Raw genomic sequence first — 20,915 nt, 5'->3', positions numbered from 1 at the left:
TCTCTCCTTCCTCTTCCTCTCTCTCATCCTCTTCCTCTCTCTCCTTCCTCCTTCCTTTCTCCTCCTGCAGCCTTCTCTTCTCCCACTCTCTGCTCTGCCCGTTTTGCACTCGCCATCTCTCCCTCACTTTTCCCCCCATCTCCCCATTCTTCGTTTAAAAGGAGAGATAAGGGTGTCCAAATAATGTGACGGGATTCTCATGCCCATGAGCTTCACATTCCTCCACTCAGTTTTCTGTCGATACCAGGGCAGACAAGGTTGTGGCCCATTTAGATATATAATTATTTAGTTATTTATTTAATTCCACCATTCAGAGGGCATGCTTTGGATCCCTGGCTGTGTTAAAATGTTGGGCAATCGTTTTATATCTGTGCTGAGGATCTCATTTTGAGTTGCTAAGTTAAACTGGCTGTCACTGGGCTTTGTAGGGGCTTAACAGTAAGATCATGAACATGCTTGAAACATATTTAATCAGACTTTACCCATCCCCTAAATGTTTAGGCAATTCTGTAGTTAGAACCAGCTTAATCCAGTCAGTATAGAATGCATTCACACCAGCTTAAACTCTGGGTTTGTGTAAATGTACGAATAAAGGGGCCCCTTGAACCTATCAGTTACGATAATTCAGCATTGTATACAGTAATAAGGAAAATAGAATTAGTATTTCACAACTGAAAAACAAATCTCCCTAAACGTGTGCTAGGAACACATCGAGTAACTAACAGTTGAAACTGTTAATTGCATTGCAATTAAACAACCTACCTGAACTTGTTCGTCCGGTTCAACCGTGTTCGTCCGGATCAACCGTGTTCGTCCGGTTCAACCATGTTCGTCCGGTTCAACCGTGTTCGTCCGGTTCAACCGTGTTCGTCCGGTTCAACCGTGTTTGTCGGGTTCAACCGCGTTCGTCCGGTTCAACCATGTTCGTCCGGTTCAACCGCGTTCGTCTGGTTCAACCGTGCCCCTTCAGGGTGGTCTCCAATTCAAGCAAACACACTCACCTTGCCTGTCTCTAGCAGAGGGAAGAACTTGTCCACTTCCTTGTTGAAGGCCGTGACTTTGATCTCACCCTGCCAATCACAGCACAGACACACTGTCAGCACCTTGTCAATCAAGAGTAAGACGCCGTGTGTGTGTGGTCACGTTACTGACAGAGTGGGGACCGAACGTCCTCACCAGGAGAGTGAATCAGCATAATTCAGGCATTTGTTTAGGGTATACATTACAATTGGGTTCAGTGCAATAATTCTGGATATTTTTAGCTCAAGCATTGTGGGTTAGGTTAGGCAGAAATGTTAGGTCATTGAGGTCATGGTTAGGGAACATGGCTTCTTTTGTTTTCTGGTCCCAGCAAGGAAAACCCACCTTTTATGTGCGTGTGTCACAGGTCCTCTATGAACTATTGACTGACATTGTGCTGACGGTGTGTCTGAATATGATTGACAGGGTCAGGATATAAACACACACACACACAGACACACACACACACACACACAACTGTCAGCAGTGCCAGTCAATCTCAAAGAAACAATGGATAGAAATGTCTGGCATACAGAGACATCGACAGAGACAGAAAATATGCTAAAACACACACAAACTCTCCCAAAATACAAACAAACCACAACCACACACAGACACACTGACATAAACACACACACACAAGAGAGTGGTACTCACACTCTCATCCACAGTCTCGAAGGAGAAGAGCTTGCCCTCTCCTCGTGAGTTGCTCCAGGTGCGAATGCTGCTCTTATTGGTGACCCGCACCCTGACAGTCCATCTGAGACAAAGAGAGAGACACCATTGGCACACACTGTCCACAGAGTTCAGTGGAAACTGAGCTGCACTTCCTAATCTCTCACTTAATACAAACACATTTTGACTATCCCCATTAAGAAAATAGCTAATTTAGGCCTTGGGCTAGGTTTATGTTAGAATTTGGGTAGGGTTAGAATTAAGGATAGGTTTATGGTCTAAGATACAAGTGGGCATTTGGGGTTAAGTTTGTGGAAAGGGGTTTAGGGAAACAGGGTTTTAAATAGGAATAAAATAATGCTTCGGATCCCCTGAAGGTGGTTGGTGTGTGCGTGCATCTGTCAATGTTTTACAATACTTCAGAGTAGAAAATATGTCTTCAAGGATAGTAAAACAAAACAGCACGTGGTTGTGGAAAAAGCTTAAATGTACAGTATATACAGTAGAAATCTACAGAAATGAATAGGACTACCAGAAACATTTAGCAACCCATTAAAAACCATAAATTTCTTTCTTCTTCTTTCTTCTCCTTCTCCTCCTTCTTCTTCTTCTTCATAGTATAGTAGTAGTGCAGTGGTAGCGGTAGTAAAAGTACTTGTAGTAGTATTAGTAGTAGTAAAAGTCCACCCCCAGGAAAACTATGGCAACAAGCCAATCGTTACCATTGTAAAGAACAACATACAGTAAACTACCAGTTAAATTCCAGTAAAATCAACTGTGACAGAGTTCCGTTCAAGAAAATATCCCATCACACCCATAGTGCTATTCTGACACAAGAGTAATAGAACACGTAGAAAGCAAAACAATTAGAAAACAACATTCTCACCTCCGACACGCACTGTGTTACCTTTGTCTAAATTTGTTTCCCAGACGCCGCTGATGCCGTCAGAAGGTATGAGCCCTAAATGACACCCTACTCCCGTAGTGGACCAGGTTAAAAGCAGTACACCCAGTAGGGAGTAAGGTGTCATTTGGCACACACCCAGTAGGGAGTAAGGTGTCATTTGGCACACACCCAGTAGGGAGTAAGGTGTCATTTGGCACACACCCAGTAGGGAGTAAGGTGTCATTTGGCACACACCCAGTAGGTTGTAAGGTGTCATTTGGCACACACCCAGTAGGGAGTAAGGTGTCATTTGGCACACACCCAGTAGGGAGTAGGGTGTCATTTGGCACACACCCAGTAGGGAGTAAGGTGTCATTTGGCACACACCCAGTAGGGAGTAAGGTGTCATTTGGCACACACCCAGTAGGTGCTTGAGTGTTTTCCAAAATGATGAGTTTTGGGCATCCATTATTTACTGAGGCAATTTGGGATCTGGGAACTTTAAAATCCATTCTTTAAAAGGGGAAATCTGAGATTCGGTAACCGGAAAGCTGTGTTCCGGTGAGACTACATTTCTCCAGCTGCCTACAGCCAACCCTCAGATGGATTCCAAAGCAAGTGGTGGGGCTGGCATTTTGCTGACAGCGAAATCCCAAAGTGCAGCTTTACACCACAGCAGAATGGGTTGTGTTTGTGCAGCGGTCTGCTGTTTCACCGCTATTGTTTATAATTGAGCAGTTGGAGAAAATTCAAACCATAACTCTCCAAGACATTAAACCCTATCATGAGTACAGCTCTGTGTGTGTGTGTGTGTTTGTGTCTCTTCCTGTCACCCTGTTCAACGTGGATAAGAGAGGAGAGGCTGCAGGCTTTACTGCAGCTAAATAACCATTACTGCTTTCAAACTGTTCCTGGTACTGGAGGAGATGGATAACACTATACACACCCACAAACAGACAGACAAACAGAAACAAAGCACAGTCTCTCAGTCACAGCATTCAGTAGTTCAAATAGTCAGCATTGCGTGTAATCGCAGCGCAGAGGTCTTGAACATATAATGACCCTTCAGAAGTCATATGAAGAAGAGCAAGTTTCTCAGTTCGCTGTCCTCTCACGGTGGACACCAGACAGCGGAAGAAAGACCCAGGAAGTGTCTTATAAAAAAGTTAGAAGGAGACTTCAACTGCCCTCACGGACAGAGAACCTGGGAAAGGAAAAATGAATAAAACCCAGCCCCTTAGGAGAGTATGGGGTTGTGAGGGGGGGTAGAGAAAGAGACAGAGAGAGAAAAGAGAGAGAGATGGAGCTATGAAAGCAGGAGATACAGGTGGACAGCAAGAAAGAGAAAAAGAGAGAGACATGGAGCTATGAAAGCAGGAGATACAGGTGGACAGCGAGACAGAGACAAAGAGAGAGACATGGAGCTATGAAAGCAGGAGATACAGGTGGATAGCGAGACAGAGAAAAAGAGAGAGACATGGAGCTATGAAAGCAGGAGATACAGGTGGACAGCGAGACAGAGAAAAAGAGAGAGACATGGAGCTATGAAAGCAGGAGATACAGGTGGACAGCGAGACAGAGAAAAAGAGAGAGACATGGAGCTATGAAAGCAGGAGATACAGGTGGACAGCGAGACAGTGAAAAAGAGAGAGACATGGAGCTATGAAAGCAGGAGATACAGGTGGACAGCGTGACAGAGAAAAAGAGAGAGACATGGAGCTATGAAACCAGGAGATACAGGTGGACAGCGTGACAGAGAAAAAGAGAGAGACATGGAGCTATGAAACCAGGAGATACAGGTGGACAGCGAGACAGAGAAAAAGAGAGAGGGGGAAATAGAGATTAAGAGGGAGTGAGACAGGGAGAGAGACAGGGAGCGGGATGAAGGGACAGACAGAAAGAGAGAGGGAGACAAGCAGGGAGAGAGGTAAGGGAGGGAGACCGGGAGTGAGGGAGGGTGGGTGGTATTCTGAATAACAGTATCAGAGTCTCACCAGTGTCTTATAAAACCCCACACTACCTGCCTGCTGCTACAGCCACCCAGCCCACAGCACACGCTGCATTTCATTTATATGTAAATCGATTAACACACACACACACAGTTAACTAACTTATGCGCACGTGCACACACACACACACACACAAAATAAATGTGTGTGAGCACATGGGCACAGGCACAGACACACACACCCCATGCAGATACACACCACACCACATAAGAAAAGGTCTTTCCGCTGAGAGATCAAGTGAATCCATCATATTGCTCACATTTGGTGGGAAGGAGAACATACAACAATGACTCCTGCATTGGTTTTCTTACCTTGAAACATAATCCGTTAACGCTAAAACATACAGAAAACAATTTGACTGAGACACACAATCTTGATGGGGATTAGGCTAACGCGCACACACGCGCGCACATATAAGGTGTTCATACACACATCAGATTACCCAAGATCCTGTTCTGTATGACACACCGCATCCTGTATTCCTTAGATATCAATCTGGGGAGTGGAAAAGACCTTGAAAACACACACACACACACACACACACACAGAGACGCTCTTACTTGGTGTTGTAGGGGTTGAGGCTTGCGATGGGAACCACATTAGCTTTGGAGCCTCCGGGAGTAGTCGGGACAGCCTTTGGAGCCTTCTTCCCAGCGGGACCTCTGGTAGAAGACGAGCCTGCTGGGAGATGGAGTCCACAGCGGAATATCCACAGGACAGTTAGCTGGAGACAATGGTCTGAATTCCGTCCCAACCCCACGCCTCCTCGCCTCCCCCGACTGAACAAACTGGTAACACTGACATACAAACTGAGGTTATTAAATGGGCCTGTCGCCACAACAAAAACACAAGGACCGTACACGGTGTTCCTCAGATACTGGATAAAAAACCCCGACCTCACATCCCCTGCAGCCCTGTTAATGACGCCTGGGCCAATTCCTAATGGAGATTCTCACGTATTGAAATAGAGATAAAAAGGGGAGGTTCTGGGAGTATTCTTGGGGCGATTAATCGGTTGTATTAACATAAGTGCTTTTCCTGGACAGTGTTGGTCTTGAAATACGTTCAAATATGTCCCTGCTGCCACCGCTGGTCAGAGTGTGGAAGACAGGACTGATGACAGGTTTCACAGAGAAATCCCTTCTTAAAGGGATTAGGTGGGAAAATCACACAACCCAGTAACAAAAATGTAATTTTACTCAGTGAGGTGGCTGTGAAGGTCAGTGCTAGAGGAACAGGAATACAGTGTAAAGGGCAGGCGTGAATGGGGGGTGGCATGATGCTAGCAACACAGTCAGGCAGTGGACACAAGCGTCAACAGACACAGGGGTGACACAGAAGAAAACTGGAAAGGTTGAACACCAGGTGGGCCGCAGCGTTCCGAAGACGTTGCAGTGGTTTGATGTCACAAGGCGGGAGTCAAACCAACATGGAGCTGCAGAAGTCCAGATGCGAGACGACAAGTGCATGGATTGGGACCTAAGGCCTTACTGCACAACCTGCGGCTTTGTGTGTGACTTCAGGGACAGGATTGGGCAGCTCTGGGCCACAAAACTATAACCGTGTTAAATTTGACTACATAATTGTATTTGGTCCTAGTGACATATTGGAAGATGAGAGAAGGGGAGAGCGGGCTGGCAGGGCAGTCTCATTGTAGTCTGCCGTGCTCGATGGGTGCTTTCCCTTTAAGTCATCAGGCCAGAACTAATTAAAATGAACACTGGGAGACACCAATTATGATGATGTCAAGAGCTGAGAGCCCTCAACGTTATACTGCCTCTCTATCTATAATCAAACCAGATTTAAATGTGACAGAAAACAAATGTCAAGGTGTTTTAACAAAAGTATCATTTAACAAAAAGCTATTTTTCCAACTTTTCAGGTCCAAAGATTTAACATATTAAAATGGCCAAAACTTCCCAATAAAAAATGACATGTTTGTCAACTTGTAACATGTGTTCCATCAATTAAAAACAAATATTCGGGTATCTTAAAACAATTGCTGTGGAATTAGATGCTAAATGATTGTCAAGGCCACTAACACATTTCCTAATTAGACATCTCAGAATAAAATGCATTGGTTCAGTGGTTAAAATGATTCAAGCACATTGATTTCAAACAGGCCGTGGCAAGCCTCATTAGGACATTCATTTCTCTTTTTCTTTGTAAAGCACATTGAATTGCTTCTATGTATGAACTGTGCTACATAAATAAACTTGCTTGATTGCTACCGAGCAACATGGTTTATTGGAATATGTAACACAGGGTACTGTTGGCTGTAACCATGCCAGAAAATGACCAGTGTCACTCCAGACTCTGTGTTACGACGTAGAGAGAACAATGGAAGGCATGCTGAGCTAGTCAAAAACCTGGTATTATTCCAAAAGCCACAATCTCACCCCCTGACTCTGTGCCTAGTACTTTGCCCAGCAACAGTACAGAAACAGACATTTTAACTGAACACGGTTGAGTTGAGAGCGATTACACAGGCCAGGGTGTCTGGCTGTACTCCTAAAGCCTCCAACCATCAGAACTATTATCCCTGATCAGATCCATTGTCCCTGATCAGAGCTACTGTCCCTGATCAGATCTATTGGCCCTGATCAGATCTATAGGCCCTGATCAGATCTATTGTCCCTGATCAGCTCTATAGGCCCTGATCAGAAGTATTGCACTATTTTAGGAACAGACAGCCTACATGATGCCTTGTACACACTCTGCTCCATTTCAGAGGAACAGGAATGGGAACATCAGCAGGGAGAGACAGAGAGTGTTCCCTGAATTTAAACCTCTGTTGTGTATGGTAGGAATCAGTGTCCCACCATCCAGACTGTGTGTATCCTAGGAATCAGTGTCCCACCATCCAGACTGTGTGTATCCTAGGAATCAGTATCCCACCATCCAGACTGTTGTGTATCCTAGGAATCAGTGTCCCACCATCCAGACTGTGTGTATCCTAGGAATCAGTGTCCCACCATCCAGACTGTGTGTATCCTAGGAATCAGTGTCCCACCATCCAGACTGTGTGTATCCTAGGAATCAGTGTCCCACCATCCAGACTGTGTGTATCCTAGGAATCAGTGTCCCACCATCCAGACTGTGTGTATCCTAGGAATCAGTGTCCCACCATCCAGACTGTGTGTATCCTAGGAATCAGTGTCCCACCATCCAGACTGTGTGTATCCTAGGAATCAGTGTCCCACCATCCAGACTGTTGTGTATCCTAGGAATCAGTGTCCCACCATCCAGACTGTGTGTATCCTAGGAATCAGTGTCCCACCATCCAGACTGTGTGTATCCTAGGAATCAGTGTCCCACCATCCAGACTGTGTGTATCCTAGGAATCAGTGTCCCACCATCCAGACTGTGTGTATCCTAGGAATCAGTGTCCCACCATCCAGACTGTGTGTATCCTAGGAATCAGTGTCCCACCATCCAGACTGTGTGTATCCTAGGAATCAGTGTCCCACCATCCAGACTGTGTGTATCCTAGGAATCAGTGTCCCACCATCCAGACTGTGTGTATCCTAGGAATCAGTGTCCCACCATCCAGACTGTTGTGTGTGTGTTCTTCCTGGGGGAAATCACAGATAGAACAACTATTTTCAGCAGACGCCTGGCAACGGTGTAATTAACATAAATATTCATGGACACGGCATCAGGATGGAGAGTCTCAAAAGAGAGAGAGACATAGGGACTGAGAGAGAAGGAGAGAGACAGGGACAGAGAGAGAAGGAGAGAGACAGGGACTGAGAGAGAAGGAGAGACACAGGGACTGAGAGAGAAGGAGAGACACAGGGACTGAGAGAGAAGGAGAGAGACAGGGACTGAGAGAGAAGGAGAGAGACAGGGACTGAGAGAGAAGGAGAGAGACAGGGACTGAGAGAGAAGGAGAGAGACAGGGACTGAGAGAGAAGGAGAGAGACAGGGGGGATAGAGATCAGAGATAAATATAGAGACACAGAGGAGGGACAGAAAGAGAGAGTCTACTCTGCCTGAGTAGGGGGTTAATCCCATGTTATTTGGATCCGATCATAACAATGTGAAGATCAAGACAATGCTGAAGAATGGACAACAAGCCTGTAGCTACCTGGATTCCAACTACTACACATCAAAACAGTGACAAATAGACTGACGTGAGATAAAGCACACACACACACACTACACACACACAAACCGAACACATTGTCATGACAGGCGCACGTCACAAAGGAGCAACACACCAGCAATGCACGGTCAGAAGGATGACTGGACGGTTCCCTCTGCTGGAGCGCACGGTCAGAAGGATGACTGAACGGTTCCCTCTGCTGGAGCGCACGGTCAGAAGGATGACTGAACGGTTCCCTCTGCTGGAGCGCACGGTCAGAAGGATGACTGAACGGTTCCCTCTGCTGGAGCGCACGGTCAGAAGGATGACTGGACGGTTCCCTCTGCTGGAGAGCACGGTCAGAAGGATGACTGGACGGTTCCCTCTGCTGGAGCGCACGGTCAGAAGGATGACTGGACGGTTCCCTCTGCTGGAGCGCACGGTCAGAAGGATGACTGAACGGTTCCCTCTGCTGGAGCGCACGGTCAGAAGAATGACTGGACGGTTCCCTCTGCTGGAGTGCACGGTCAGAAGGATGACTGGACGGTTCCCTCTGCTGGAGTGCACGGTCAGAAGGATGACTGAACGGTTCCCTCTGCTGGAGCGCACGGTCAGAAGGATGACTGGACGGTTCCCTCTGCTGGAGAGCACGGTCAGAAGGATGACTGGACGGTTCCCTCTGCTGGAGCGCACGGTCAGAAGGATGACTGAACGGTTCCCTCTGCTGGAGCGCACGGTCAGAAGGATGACTGGACGGTTCCCTCTGCTGGAGTGCACGGTCAGAAGGATGACTGAACGGTTCCCTCTGCTGGAGCGCACGGTCAGAGCGTGTGCACACTGGAGCACACTTCATTGGCTGTGGTTTTAGTTTGGTGGGCTGCGGTCCCCAACTCTCCCCTCTAAGAGCTCTGTTTTACCCTCACAGAGACCTCAGCAGGGAATGGCGTGATGGGAGGGGAGTCGCACTTTATTATTTTCCCAAACAGCACTCACTCTGCTGACAGCTACATTATTGAGGAAACATGTACTTCCCATGGCTGGGTTGTGTGATTTTTCCCCCAGCTATATTGAGACGAACGCACTAAAAGTACTTCAACGCTGGATGAGAGTGTCCGCTAAATTACTCAGATGTTAAAATGTTAAATGAATATGAATGAACACCCTCCAGTCCTGCTTGTGTCAATCCAACGCTTTCAAATGCACGAGAGACAGAGTCACTCTACCAAGAACAGTGACTCTGATGACAGTGAGTGCATGAGGACAGTGAATGTATGAGTGACTCTGTGAGGACAGTGAATGTATGAGTGACTCTGTGAGGACAGTGAATGTATGAGTGACTCTGTGAGGACAGTGAATGTATGAGTGACTCTGTGAGGACAGTGAATGTATGAGTGACTCTGTGAGGACAGTGAATGTATGAGTGACTCTGTGAGGACAGTGAATGTATGAGTGACTCTGTGAGGACAGTGAATGTATGAGTGACTCTGTGAGGACAGTGAATGTATGAGTGACTCTGTGAGGACAGTGAATGTATGAGTGACTCTGTGAGGACAGTGAATGTATGAGTGACTCTGTGAGGACAGTGAATGTATGAGTGACTCTGTGAGGACAGTGAATGTATGAGTGACTCTGTGAGGACAGTGAATGTATGAGTGACTCTGTGAGGACAGTGAATGTATGAGTGACTCTATGAGGACAGTGAATCAGGAGTTCTTTACTAAGAGGTCAACCTGGAGCTGTAACCATAGCGACTGATTCCAACTGGAGAACATTACCAGGTCTTAGCAGGTAAAGGGACGGGGGTCATACAACTATGAGTTATTCAGATTATTACATCTGTTTTCCACAACTGAGCATTGTTGTAATATGGCCTACACCTAATAACACCCAAACCTACAGTACAATATAGTGGCGATCGTTAAACCATAAATCACACTGCCATTTTTCCAAGTGTAAGGAACATACCCTTGGCATTTAAGATGCCTGAATCAGGAGTTTTCAAACCTCTCCTCAGAGACCGCGAACTGCACCATTTCCTGTATTTGAACTACGCCCGAGCTAGCACACCGCATTCAGCTTGTCAGCTAAAAGCCCCAACATCACAGTGAAACGGCCGGGCCTCCCGGAGGGGACGTTTGAAAAGCCCCGGGCCTGGAGTACCCCGACACTGACCTCTGGGCCGGCTGTGAGGAGAACTGGACGCAGCAGCAGGGAGGCTCTGGCCAGGGTTCTGGTTCTGAGGGCTCACGGACTGTCCTGGGGTGGAGAGAACCCAGGAAACAGCACCAGACGTTCTGGATCAGAACACAGTTACTACAGACAAAACCAATGTTGCTTAAACAGTGGTCCCACAAGGACAAGATAAAGACAAAAGAAGTTGGACAAGTGATGGTTTGTATCCCAGTTAAATATGCAGTCTGGGACTTTGGCAAAACATCTCCCATGTTGGTCTGGAAGTACAATATGTTGTTCTTATGACATAGCACACAATTTGGGAGAACCCATTTTGGCTTGACACCGCCACTTACAACCAGCTGCCAAAAATATCGGAATGCATCTGTAAGTATACAGTATGTGACTCAATGCTATCTCTGTGAAATGAGTAACTCAAACTCGATAGATCAAATCAAGCACATTGACAACAAAACCTGTGGAAATGCTGAAGGTGAAATGAAGTACTGCAGTTGCTTTTACCTTCTACATAGGGAGTGGGTGTTCCGATCTTTCCTCCAACTTCTCCTGCAGACCTAACCACCTCCAGGTCCAACACTACAACCACACGTCTGAAACGCATTCAACAAAATCACAGAAACAGTGACAGCATTCACATAGACAGATCAAAAAGACAGAAGAGGAACAGTGAGAAAGATAGATAAACAGAGTAGAGGAAGTCAGAAAGAGAGACGGAGAGAAATGCCTCATGGGAGAGGTGGAGATAGTGCTGCATTTTCTATAGCAATGTGAGAAATACCCAGCTCTAAGAGAAGAATTCCTTCCCAAAAATATCAGTCTCTACAAAGAATTTCAACGCATAAAAGAAGAAGAATAAAACATCTTGGGTGAAAAAACTATAATGTGTATTTTCAGCAGCAAAATGTGTCCCTTGACACAATCTGAAGGACAGCAAAATAAAACACCAAAATAAGAATAGCAGACCTACAGTATTCACGTTTTCTTTTTCATGCCAGTCATTTCAGTCATGTCCAGAGTAGCATACTACTAATATTTATTTAATTTATAATTTAAAAAATATTCTCTCATTACTATTGCTGTTTTTGTAGCCGTCAATATGAATACCATTCCCACTATTATTATTCATATTTTTATCATAGAGAGAGAAACAGAGAGAGACAGAGAGAGAGAGAAAGAGAGGAAGGAACAGAGATAGAGAAAGACACAGATAGAAATACAGTCACAGACAGAAAGACAGACAGGTACAGACAGGGAGACAGGCACACACATAGCTACTCACATACAGACACAGAGAGACAGGCACGGACAGGGAGACAGGCACAGGCAGACACATATCTATGACAGACAGACAGTGAAGGACTTGTACCTGCCATCCTTGAGTGTGTTGGTGAAACTCTTCTTCAGCATACACACACAGTACGGAGCCAGGTGGTTCTCCTCATACAGACTGTTCAACTGGGTGGCCAGTAGGAAGGCTACACACACACACACACACACACACACAGGCTTGAATGTGTCTATGCCAGCAGCTAATTTAACCACTTGACTGAGCTATAAACTAATCGTTTATGAACATCGACAGACACGATTAAAATGAGACTTGGCCGGTTTCCAGCCGTTTGGAAAGACATGGTCAGCGGCATCTCTAGTTGATTACATTACTGCAACGTAAATACCATGTTATTAGGATGTTATTACAGTGTTATCACCATGTAGTACTACTCACAGGACATGTAGTGCAGGCCATCACTCATCATTACGCGAAGCCGGTCTGCGCCAGAACCCACCTCGATATAACGGATATTCTAAGAGAACAGGCAGAGGAGGAACATGGAAAACATTAAGCATTTAAAATGAAAAACGCGACAAAAATGGTATGGAACTTACACATTATAATCGGTCAGAACAGTAATTTGCCCCACTGTTAAATAGATTCAAAAATGTTATGTGGACGAGATTGATTAGCTTGCAACTGGTTTTATAGAGAGGAAGGAAAAGACTCACCAGTATCTGAAGCAAAGGATTGGTCACCTCTGAGCCTTTTGTCAGGGCCTGAATAAGGCACGTTAGACAGCTTTCATGAATACTCCATGTTAATCTCCCACATGATTGCAAATTGCTTTAATTATGAGCTTGGTCACAAATGTGTAATAATGTAGGCTCATGGAATAAAATTAAAATAAATTGATTAGATTTTAGATGTTATTCCTTGATGTTATTTATTTTTCTGCTGCCACAAGGTATTTTAAGGTAAAGGACAAAAATGTCATACTGGAAGACTTGATGAATTCAAATGTTTCAGTATTTGACAGTAAAGAGATCTTTCACAGGGACAGAAAGGCAGGAATGAGACAGACAACCATTTAAAATTCCTGCCAAGGCATATTTCGGCACAATGTAAATGTTTATCTTTTGACATTTTCTGGGCATTTGTAACAGTAAAATTATTTTGTATCATATTTTAGAAAGTGACCAAAGTATTGACATCAAAACGTTTGCAAAGCTGGTTAATAAACACGTTGTATCAGTGCTTTCTGAGCGTGACGGAAGACTCCTTTACCACCACTCTGGTACTGAAGCAGCCAAGCCATAAGACAACAACTCCACAGTGAAGCCATGTTGTAAACGTGTTCCAGTTACGTTGTCACTTGCCTCAATGGCTCCCTCGGTGAGTTTTACTGTCATAATGTTTTGGTGGTGTTGTGTCCGATTTGACAGCTCGTTTGTTAACTGTCTTCAATTTTGTTTTTGTGTCTCCCGTGAACTTGCGGAATCTGCGAGAGTGGTCTTTAAACTTTGGTGACGTCATCAAAACGCGACTTCCAGATCGTTGTTTATTTTTAGGTTAGATACCCACGAGTATATTCCGAGGGGCATCTTTAGTCTAATGCTCAATAAAGTAGTTACACTGAGTTATACCACTATTTTGCACTCAAGTGGCGTCAGAATTTTCCAGAAAACACCCCTTAAGCGCAATACTACTTTTTTCTCTCGCTGAGCTCGTATAGATATTCTCTTTACACTGTTCACAGAATGGACTTACCGTGTTTTGAGTGGCAACAGCACGTCAAGCAGAAATGGAACCGACTCACACCAGATCAAAATAAACATTTTGTGTCCCTATTAGACATAGATGAGGTCTTTGACTTTGGTCTTTCTCAAGTAAGGTAAGTTTAATATGGCTGTTTTATTTTATTTGCACCACTGTCCTTCCAAATAACTTTTCTGTATGTAACGTTTCGTGAAGATTCCTCAAACCCTGGATAACTTGTTTTTCTTTGTGAGGAATCACTCTTGAGAGGTGTGTCAGAGATGCAGCATGCATGTCTCTCTGGCTCATTTATGCACCACATCATACAGTACAACTTTGCCTGTTTTTACCACTGCCATCCCTCAGCAAAGAGGACACAGACTTTCTGTCAAGCATTTCTAAGCGCTACCCTGTCCAGAAGGATCTAGAGCAAGCCACTAGATGTAAGGAGAAGGGAAATGCCAACTTTAAAGCCAGGGACTACACTGCTGCAGCTCTGCTCTACTCACAGGTATTGTGTGTGTGCGTGCATGCGCAATGTATTTTCTCATTGTCTCTTACTTATATTTGCATTGTTCTCTGACCTCCCTTGCTTCTTCCTTCCTGACTGCCTGCAGGGTGTGTGTCATGCCTCTCAGTCATCAGAGCAGCTGTCTCTGTGCTATGCCAACCGTTCTGCTGCCCTGTTCCACTTGCAGCTCTACAAGGTGGGCAGAACAAGTCAGAGTGTACACCTCTGTAGTCCGGATTTATATTCTTATCTCATAAAGGTTGTGTTGCATGTGCATATGTGTGTGTGCAATTTGTAGATTCAACAAAAAATATTTAAAATGTCCAAATACACTTGTTCCAGTTTATTATTATTTTTTACTGTTAAGCTTCTTCAATGTACCTTTACTCAGGAGTGCCTCTGCGACATCGACAGGGCCCTGAAGCACGGCTACCCCAGTCACCTGCAGCACAAACTCCAGGGCAGAAGAACACAGTGCCTTAACCACCTCCCCGACCGGTTAGAGGGGCTGAACCAACCTAAACAGGGGGCAGGGGTCAAGGTTGAGGGAGTGAGCAGCGGAAACAGGGAGGCAAAACTCCCAGACTCCCATCAGCATCGGTACGGAAGTGCTCCCGTGTCGTGTCTCTCCCCTCACGTGTCTGTCTGCTTTAGCCCCGGGAAAGGACGACACCTGGTGGCCAATGAGGGAATCGCGGCAGGCGAAGCGATAGTGGAGGACTGTGCTTACAGCTGTGTGCTCATACCGGGGATGGAGGGCGGGGGCTCGTTTGGGACGGAGGAGAGGCTCTGTCATTTGTGTTTGGGGGGTACGCTGGGGTCCCTGCCGTGTGAGGGGTGCAGCTACGCGCGATACTGCTCAGAGGGCTGTCGCCACGCGGCGTGGGAGAGCCACCACCGCTTGGAGTGTCCGGTTGGAGCCGAGCTCAGGGCTGCGGGGGTGATGTCACAGCTGGCACTGAGGATGTGTCTGAAGGCGGGGCTCAAGGAGGTGCTGAAAGCGCGGGAGCCGACTCGAGATGAGGACCGCGTTCATAAACCTGTCGGAGGGAAGGTTCGTCCCGGGAACGCGGGTTCTAAGGCCGACGCGGAAAACGTCGCCCCAGAGGAGGATTCTGGTGCCCCCTCAGCGCGTTACCATGGCGACTCCTACCTTAGCATCTACCACCTACTGCCTCACCTGAGCGGCCACACCCCCAGCATGCGCTACCTATGGTCCATTACCGTAGCAACACTCTGCTTACGGCTCTGTCAGGTGGGACCTCCTCCTACATCCTGGGAGAGGGGTGGAGCCTGTGACAATAAGAGATTTCAGGGCCAGGCGGGAGAGGAAGAGAGTGGGGTCTGGATTCAGAAGCTAAGCCTGCTGGGAAGTGTAGTTCTGAGACACTTGCTACAGCTGCAGTGTAATGCTCAGGCAGTGAGCCTGCTCAGAGATACAGGTAGGTGTGTTAACAGTCCCATCAGTTAGCAGACCCTCTCATCTGTTAACATTTAACCTTTACATCAGTTAGCAGACTCTCTTATCCACTGTGCTTTACAGAGGGGAGTTCATACAATTTTGTTCTGCTACCCAGGACACCGGATAAAGACGTGCATGTTAGTTCTGTATCATACTTTATTCCGTAGATAAGTCTCAAAGGCCACCCTTCAATTATAATGTGTACTATGTTGAGATTAGGGGACATAGACCACTTATTAAAGATATGGGAGTCTTCATGTATGACCTTTTGACCTTTCCGTGACCTCACAGGTGAACTTACTGCTGTGCAGACCAGCCAGGAAGTGCGTATTGCCACGGCAGTATTCCCCACGCTGAGTATTCTGAACCACTCCTGCTATCCCAACACCAGCCTCATCTTTAGGACCGCTCAACCGGGCTCCCCCAAACCTCGCCTGGACTCGGGTTCTGCACTGATCACTGAACCTCGCCTGGACTCAGGTTCTGGACTGATTACTGAACCTCGCCTGGACCCGGGTTCTGCACTGATCACTGACCCTCGTCTGGACTCGGGTTCTGCACTGACATGTAGCATGTGTCCTGCTTGGGTATCAGTCACTGTCAGAGCATCCAGAGACATCGCTCCTGGACAGGAGGTCCTCCACTGCTATGGTCAGTTCCGTCTGTCTGTCCCTCTGTCAGTCTGTCTGTCCCCCTGTCAGTTTCCTCTGTCAGTCTGAATGTCTGTCATATCACTGTCTGTCTGATCCTTCTCTCTGACTCTGTCAGTTTCCTCTGTCAGTCTGTCTGTCCCCCTGTCTGTCAGTCTGTCCTTCTGTCAGTCTGAATGTCTGTCATATCACTGTCTGTCTGATCCTTCTCTCTGACTCTGTCAGTTTCCTCTGTCAGTCTGAATGTCTGTCATATCACTGTCTGTCTGATCCTTCTCTCTGACTCTGTCTGTCCCTCTGTCAGTCTGAATATCTGTCATATCACTGTCTGTCTGATCCTTCTCTCTGACTCTGTCAGTTTCCTCTGTCAGTCTGAATGTCTGTCATATCACTGTCTGTCTGATGCTTCTCTCTGACTCTGTCAGTTTCCTCTGTCAGTCTGAATGTCTGTCATATCACTGTCTGTCTGATCCTTCTCTCTGACTCTGTCTGTCCCTCTGTCAGTCTGAATATCTGTCATATCACTGTCTGTCTGATCCTTCTCTCTGACTCTGTCTGTTTCCTCTGTCAGTCTGAATGTCTGTCATGTCACTGTCTGTCTGATCCTTCTCTCTGACTCTGTCTGTCCCTCTGTCAGTCTGAATATCTGTCATATCACTGTCTGTCTGATCCTTCTCTCTGACTCTGTCTGTTTCCTCTGTCAGTCTGAATGTCTGTCATGTCACTGTCTGTCTGATCCTTCTCTCTGACTCTGTCTGTTTCCTCTGTCAGTCTGAATGTCTGTCATGTCACTGTCTGTCTGATCCTTCTCTCTGACTCTGTCTGTCCCTCTGTCAGTCTGAATGTCTGTCATATCACTGTCTGTCTGATCTTTCTCTCTGACTCTCTCTGTCCCTCTGTCAGTCTGTCCATCTGTCAGTCTGAATGTCTGTCATATCACTATCTGTCTGATCCTTCTCTCTGACTCTGTCAGTTTCCTCTGAGTCAGTGTCTGTCATTGCTTTTCAAATGTTACGTTTTTCTGTTAACTCTTCTGTCTTCCACATCACCTGTTTCCCCCCCTCTCCCCTTTCACTCCCCCCTAACTCCCCATGCCATGCCTCCCAATCTGCACCTCCTTCTCCTCCTTACCCCCTCCCCGTCTCTTCCACCCACACCCCCTCCCCAGGTCCCCACAGCAGTAGGATGGGGTTGTGTGAGCGTCGACGCCTGTTACAGGAGCAGTACCACTTCCTGTGTGTCTGCCAGGCCTGCTGTCTGGAACAGGGGGAGGGGCCAGGTGGTGGAGGGGGTGTGGCAACCACAGTGGCGCATTTGCTGTGTGGGAGGTGCCAAGGACCTGTAAAGGTGGGTGTGTCCATGTTTTCATCCATCAACAATTAAACATACATTGTTAATTAACCCCCCACCGTTTGATTGAAATCTTAGAATATTTGTTTTTATTCCTGAGAGTACTTGTTCGCATTACTTTACCATTCATAAGAATGTGTGTGTCTGTGTGTGCGTGTGTCTGCTTTTCCAGCCAGGAAGCGAGGGGTGGTGTGTGTGCAAGCGGTCCTCATGTGCTCACCGCGCATCTCGCTCAGAACTGGACCAGAAACTGCGGGAGGTTAAAGTTCAACTGGAACAGGCAGTGGACCTCCTGGAGACAGAGAAACCAGGTGTGTGTGACATTGTTAATGTGCACCAGCAGGTAGTGGACCTCCTGGAGACAGAGAAACCAGGTGTGTGTGGTGTTGTTAATGTGCACCAGCAGGCAGTGGACCTCCTGGAGACAGAGAAACCAGGTGTGTGTGGTGTTGTTAATGTGCACCAGCAGGTAGTGGACCTCCTGGAGACAGAGAAACCAGGTGTGTGTGGTGTTATTAATGTGCACCAGCAGGTAGTGGACCTCCTGGTGACAGAGAAACCAGGTGTGTGTGGTGTTGTTAATGTGCACCAGCAGGCAGTGGACCTCCTGGTGACAGAGAAACCAGGTGTGTGTGGTGTTGTTAATGTGCACCAGCAGGTAGTGGACCTCCTGGAGACAGAGAAACCAGGTGTGTGTGGTGTTATTAATGTGCACCAGCAGGCAGTGGAACTCCTGGTGTCAGAGAAACCAGGTGTGTGTGGTGTTGTTAATGTGCACCAGAGGACACTGTCTAGACATCCGCTTGTTCTCCTGAATCTGAAGCTGGTTCTCTGTCCCTCCAGACCAGTCAGTGAGGATGTTACAGAGGGCCACGTCTGAGGCTGATCTTTTCCTCACCGAGACTCATCCTCTTCAAGGACAACTGGCCGATGCCACGTCCCGAGCATATGCCACTATGGGTGAGGTGTGTGTGTGTGTTTGCATGGACACTTCATTCACAAAGGAACTAACTGTACTGACTCTCTCTTTCTGTGTGTGTGTGTGTGTAGGTGATTGGCGAGCGGCAGCGACCCAGTTGGAGCGTAGTGTTGTAGCCATCTGCTCCCAGTACGGAGAGGACAGCATTGAACTGGGAAGGCAGCTCTTTAAACTGGCCCAGCTGCACTTCAATGGGTGAGGACCTCGGCTCACGCTGAGACGGCACGGAGGCAGTCAGACAGTTTTTACATGTTTCGGGTTTTGGTTCCAGTCCCTTTTCCATTATCGTGTCCGCTCATCTCTCTTCCCGCTTCTCACTGTACCCCCTCCCCCTGACCACGCCCCTCCCCCTGACCACGCTCCTCCCTCCTCCTCATCCACCCCTCTCCATCCAGCGGTAGTCCGGGTCCATCCCTCTCGGTGATCCCCAGGGCCAGAAGACTGCTGTCCCTCCACTGTGGGCCACACTGCCCTGAGGTACAGGAGCTACAGGCCATGGAGGACTGTCTACAGGGGGCGCTGTAACCTACAATGCAGGAGCAGAAAACCCGCTGTCACTGTCAAAATATGTTCGTAAAGCAGAGTGTATGAGAGAGAAGCCAGAGATTGTCGCACCATTATTATTGTTTCTAATAAAGAGGAATGAAAGCCTTGTAGCAATCTGCCGTACTTCCTGTTTTGAGAAAGGATGTGTAGTTGACATGTCGTTAGTGCACCGTTTGCGTTTTTTAAATACATTTTGCACTCTTTAAGGGAGTGCTCCTAATCTCAGCTTGTTACCTGTATAAAAGACACCTGTCCACAGAAGCAATCAATAAAATCAGATTCCAAACTGCTTTCTGGCCAAGACCAAAGAGCTGTCCAAGGATGTCAGGGACAAGGTTGTAGACCTACACAAGGCTGGAATGGGCTACAAGTCCATCGCCAAGCAGCTTGGTAAGAAGGTGACAACAGTTGGTGCGATTTTTAGCAAATGGAAGAAACACAAAATAATTGTCAATCTCCCTCGGTCTGGGGCTCCATGCAAGATCTCACCTTGTGGAATTGCAATGATCATCAGAACGGTGAGGATTCATCCCAGAAGTACACGGGAGGATCTTGTCAATGATCTCAAGGCAGCTGGAACCATAGTCACCAAGAAAACAATTGGTAACACACTCCCTCGCCATGTTTGGAGGAGGAGGAATGCTGCCTATGACCCCAAGAACACCATCCCTACCGTCAAACATGGAGGTGGAAACATTATGCTTTGGGGGTGTTTTTCTGCTAAATGGATAGGACAACTTCACTGCATCAAAGGGACGATGGACGGGGCCATGTACCGTCAAATCTTGGGTGAGAACCTCCCTCAGCCAGGGCATTGAAAATGGGTTGAGGATGGCTATTCCAGCATGACAATGACCCAAAACACACAGCCAAGGCAACAAAGGAGTGGCTCAAGAAGAAGCACATTAAGGTCCTGGTGTGGCCTAGCCAGTCTCCAGACCTTAATCCCATAGAAAATCTGTGGAGGGAGCTAAAGGTCCAAGTTGCCAAATGTCATCCTCGAAACCTTAATGACTTGGAGAAGATCTGCAAAGAGGAGTTGGACAAAATCCCTCCTGAGATGTATGCAAACCTGGTGGCCAACTACAAATGTCTGACCTCTGTGATTGCCAACAAGGGTTTTGCCACCAAAGTACTAAGTCATGTTTTGCAGGGGGTCGAATACTTATTTCACTCATTAAAATACAAATTATTTATTTTATTTTTTTACATGTTTTTCTGGATTTTTTTGTTGTTATTCTGTCTCTCACTGTTCAAATAAACCTACCATTAAAATTATAGACTGATCTTTTCTTTGTCAGTGGGCAAACGTACAAAATCAGCAGGGGATCAAATATTTGTTTTCCCTCACTGTACAACGCCAAGGATTGTGGGTTCAATTCCCACAGGAGAACAGTATGAGAAAGCATTATAAATGCAATCACTTCGCCAAATTACTGTGGATAAGTGTTTTCTAAAATTACGAAAGTTCTGGTTGGAAACCCAATAGTGTGTACACAAAAATCAACCCCTATCT

General features: G+C 46.7%; 2 protein-coding genes across 5 annotated transcripts in view; one reads left to right on the top strand and one right to left on the bottom strand.

Moving 5' to 3' along the window:
* Window positions 1-13,668, bottom strand: part of LOC105028498 (replication protein A 70 kDa DNA-binding subunit) — a 52,142-nt gene extending 38,474 nt beyond the window's left edge. For 2 of the 3 annotated variants that reach the window (XM_010901270.5, XM_034293244.1), the window contains exons 1-9: window positions 13,523-13,668; window positions 12,875-12,922; window positions 12,597-12,675; window positions 12,237-12,345; window positions 11,372-11,460; window positions 10,850-10,933; window positions 5,151-5,271; window positions 1,678-1,780; window positions 1,002-1,070 (exon numbers count right to left, since the gene is read on the bottom strand). In XM_010901270.5, the coding sequence (XP_010899572.2) occupies window positions 1,002-1,070; window positions 1,678-1,780; window positions 5,151-5,271; window positions 10,850-10,933; window positions 11,372-11,460; window positions 12,237-12,345; window positions 12,597-12,675; window positions 12,875-12,922; window positions 13,523-13,555 (735 nt within the window). In that variant the 5' untranslated portion in view covers window positions 13,556-13,668. The remainder of the gene's footprint in view (window positions 1-1,001; window positions 1,071-1,677; window positions 1,781-5,150; window positions 5,272-10,849; window positions 10,934-11,371; window positions 11,461-12,236; window positions 12,346-12,596; window positions 12,676-12,874; window positions 12,923-13,522) is intronic. The other variant, XM_020048443.3, reaches the window with a different exon arrangement.
* A 52-nt stretch (window positions 13,669-13,720) lies between these two features.
* Window positions 13,721-19,504, top strand: smyd4 (SET and MYND domain containing 4). Of its 2 annotated transcripts, none has more exons than XR_004575944.1 (10): window positions 13,721-14,037; window positions 14,268-14,412; window positions 14,519-14,608; window positions 14,804-15,854; window positions 16,166-16,525; window positions 17,693-17,871; window positions 18,047-18,185; window positions 18,718-18,839; window positions 18,925-19,048; window positions 19,249-19,340. XR_004575944.1 is itself a non-coding variant. In XM_034293243.1 (10 exons), the coding sequence occupies exons 1-10, from the start codon at window positions 13,904-13,906 to the stop codon at window positions 19,376-19,378; spliced, it is 2,469 nt and encodes an 822-aa protein (XP_034149134.1). In that variant the 5' UTR covers window positions 13,723-13,903; the 3' UTR covers window positions 19,379-19,504. The 2 variants fall into 2 exon arrangements, 1 of the variants encoding a protein (XP_034149134.1); XM_034293243.1 differs by having other exon boundaries at window positions 13,723-14,037; window positions 18,718-18,834; window positions 19,249-19,504.
* Window positions 19,505-20,915: the final 1,411 nt, after the last annotated feature.

This window comes from Esox lucius, chromosome 7, assembly GCF_011004845.1.
Source record: "Esox lucius isolate fEsoLuc1 chromosome 7, fEsoLuc1.pri, whole genome shotgun sequence".
Lineage (NCBI taxonomy): Eukaryota > Metazoa > Chordata > Actinopteri > Esociformes > Esocidae > Esox > Esox lucius.
The sequence above is the reverse complement of the archived record's forward strand: the minus strand, read 5'-3'. Positions and strand labels throughout refer to the sequence as shown.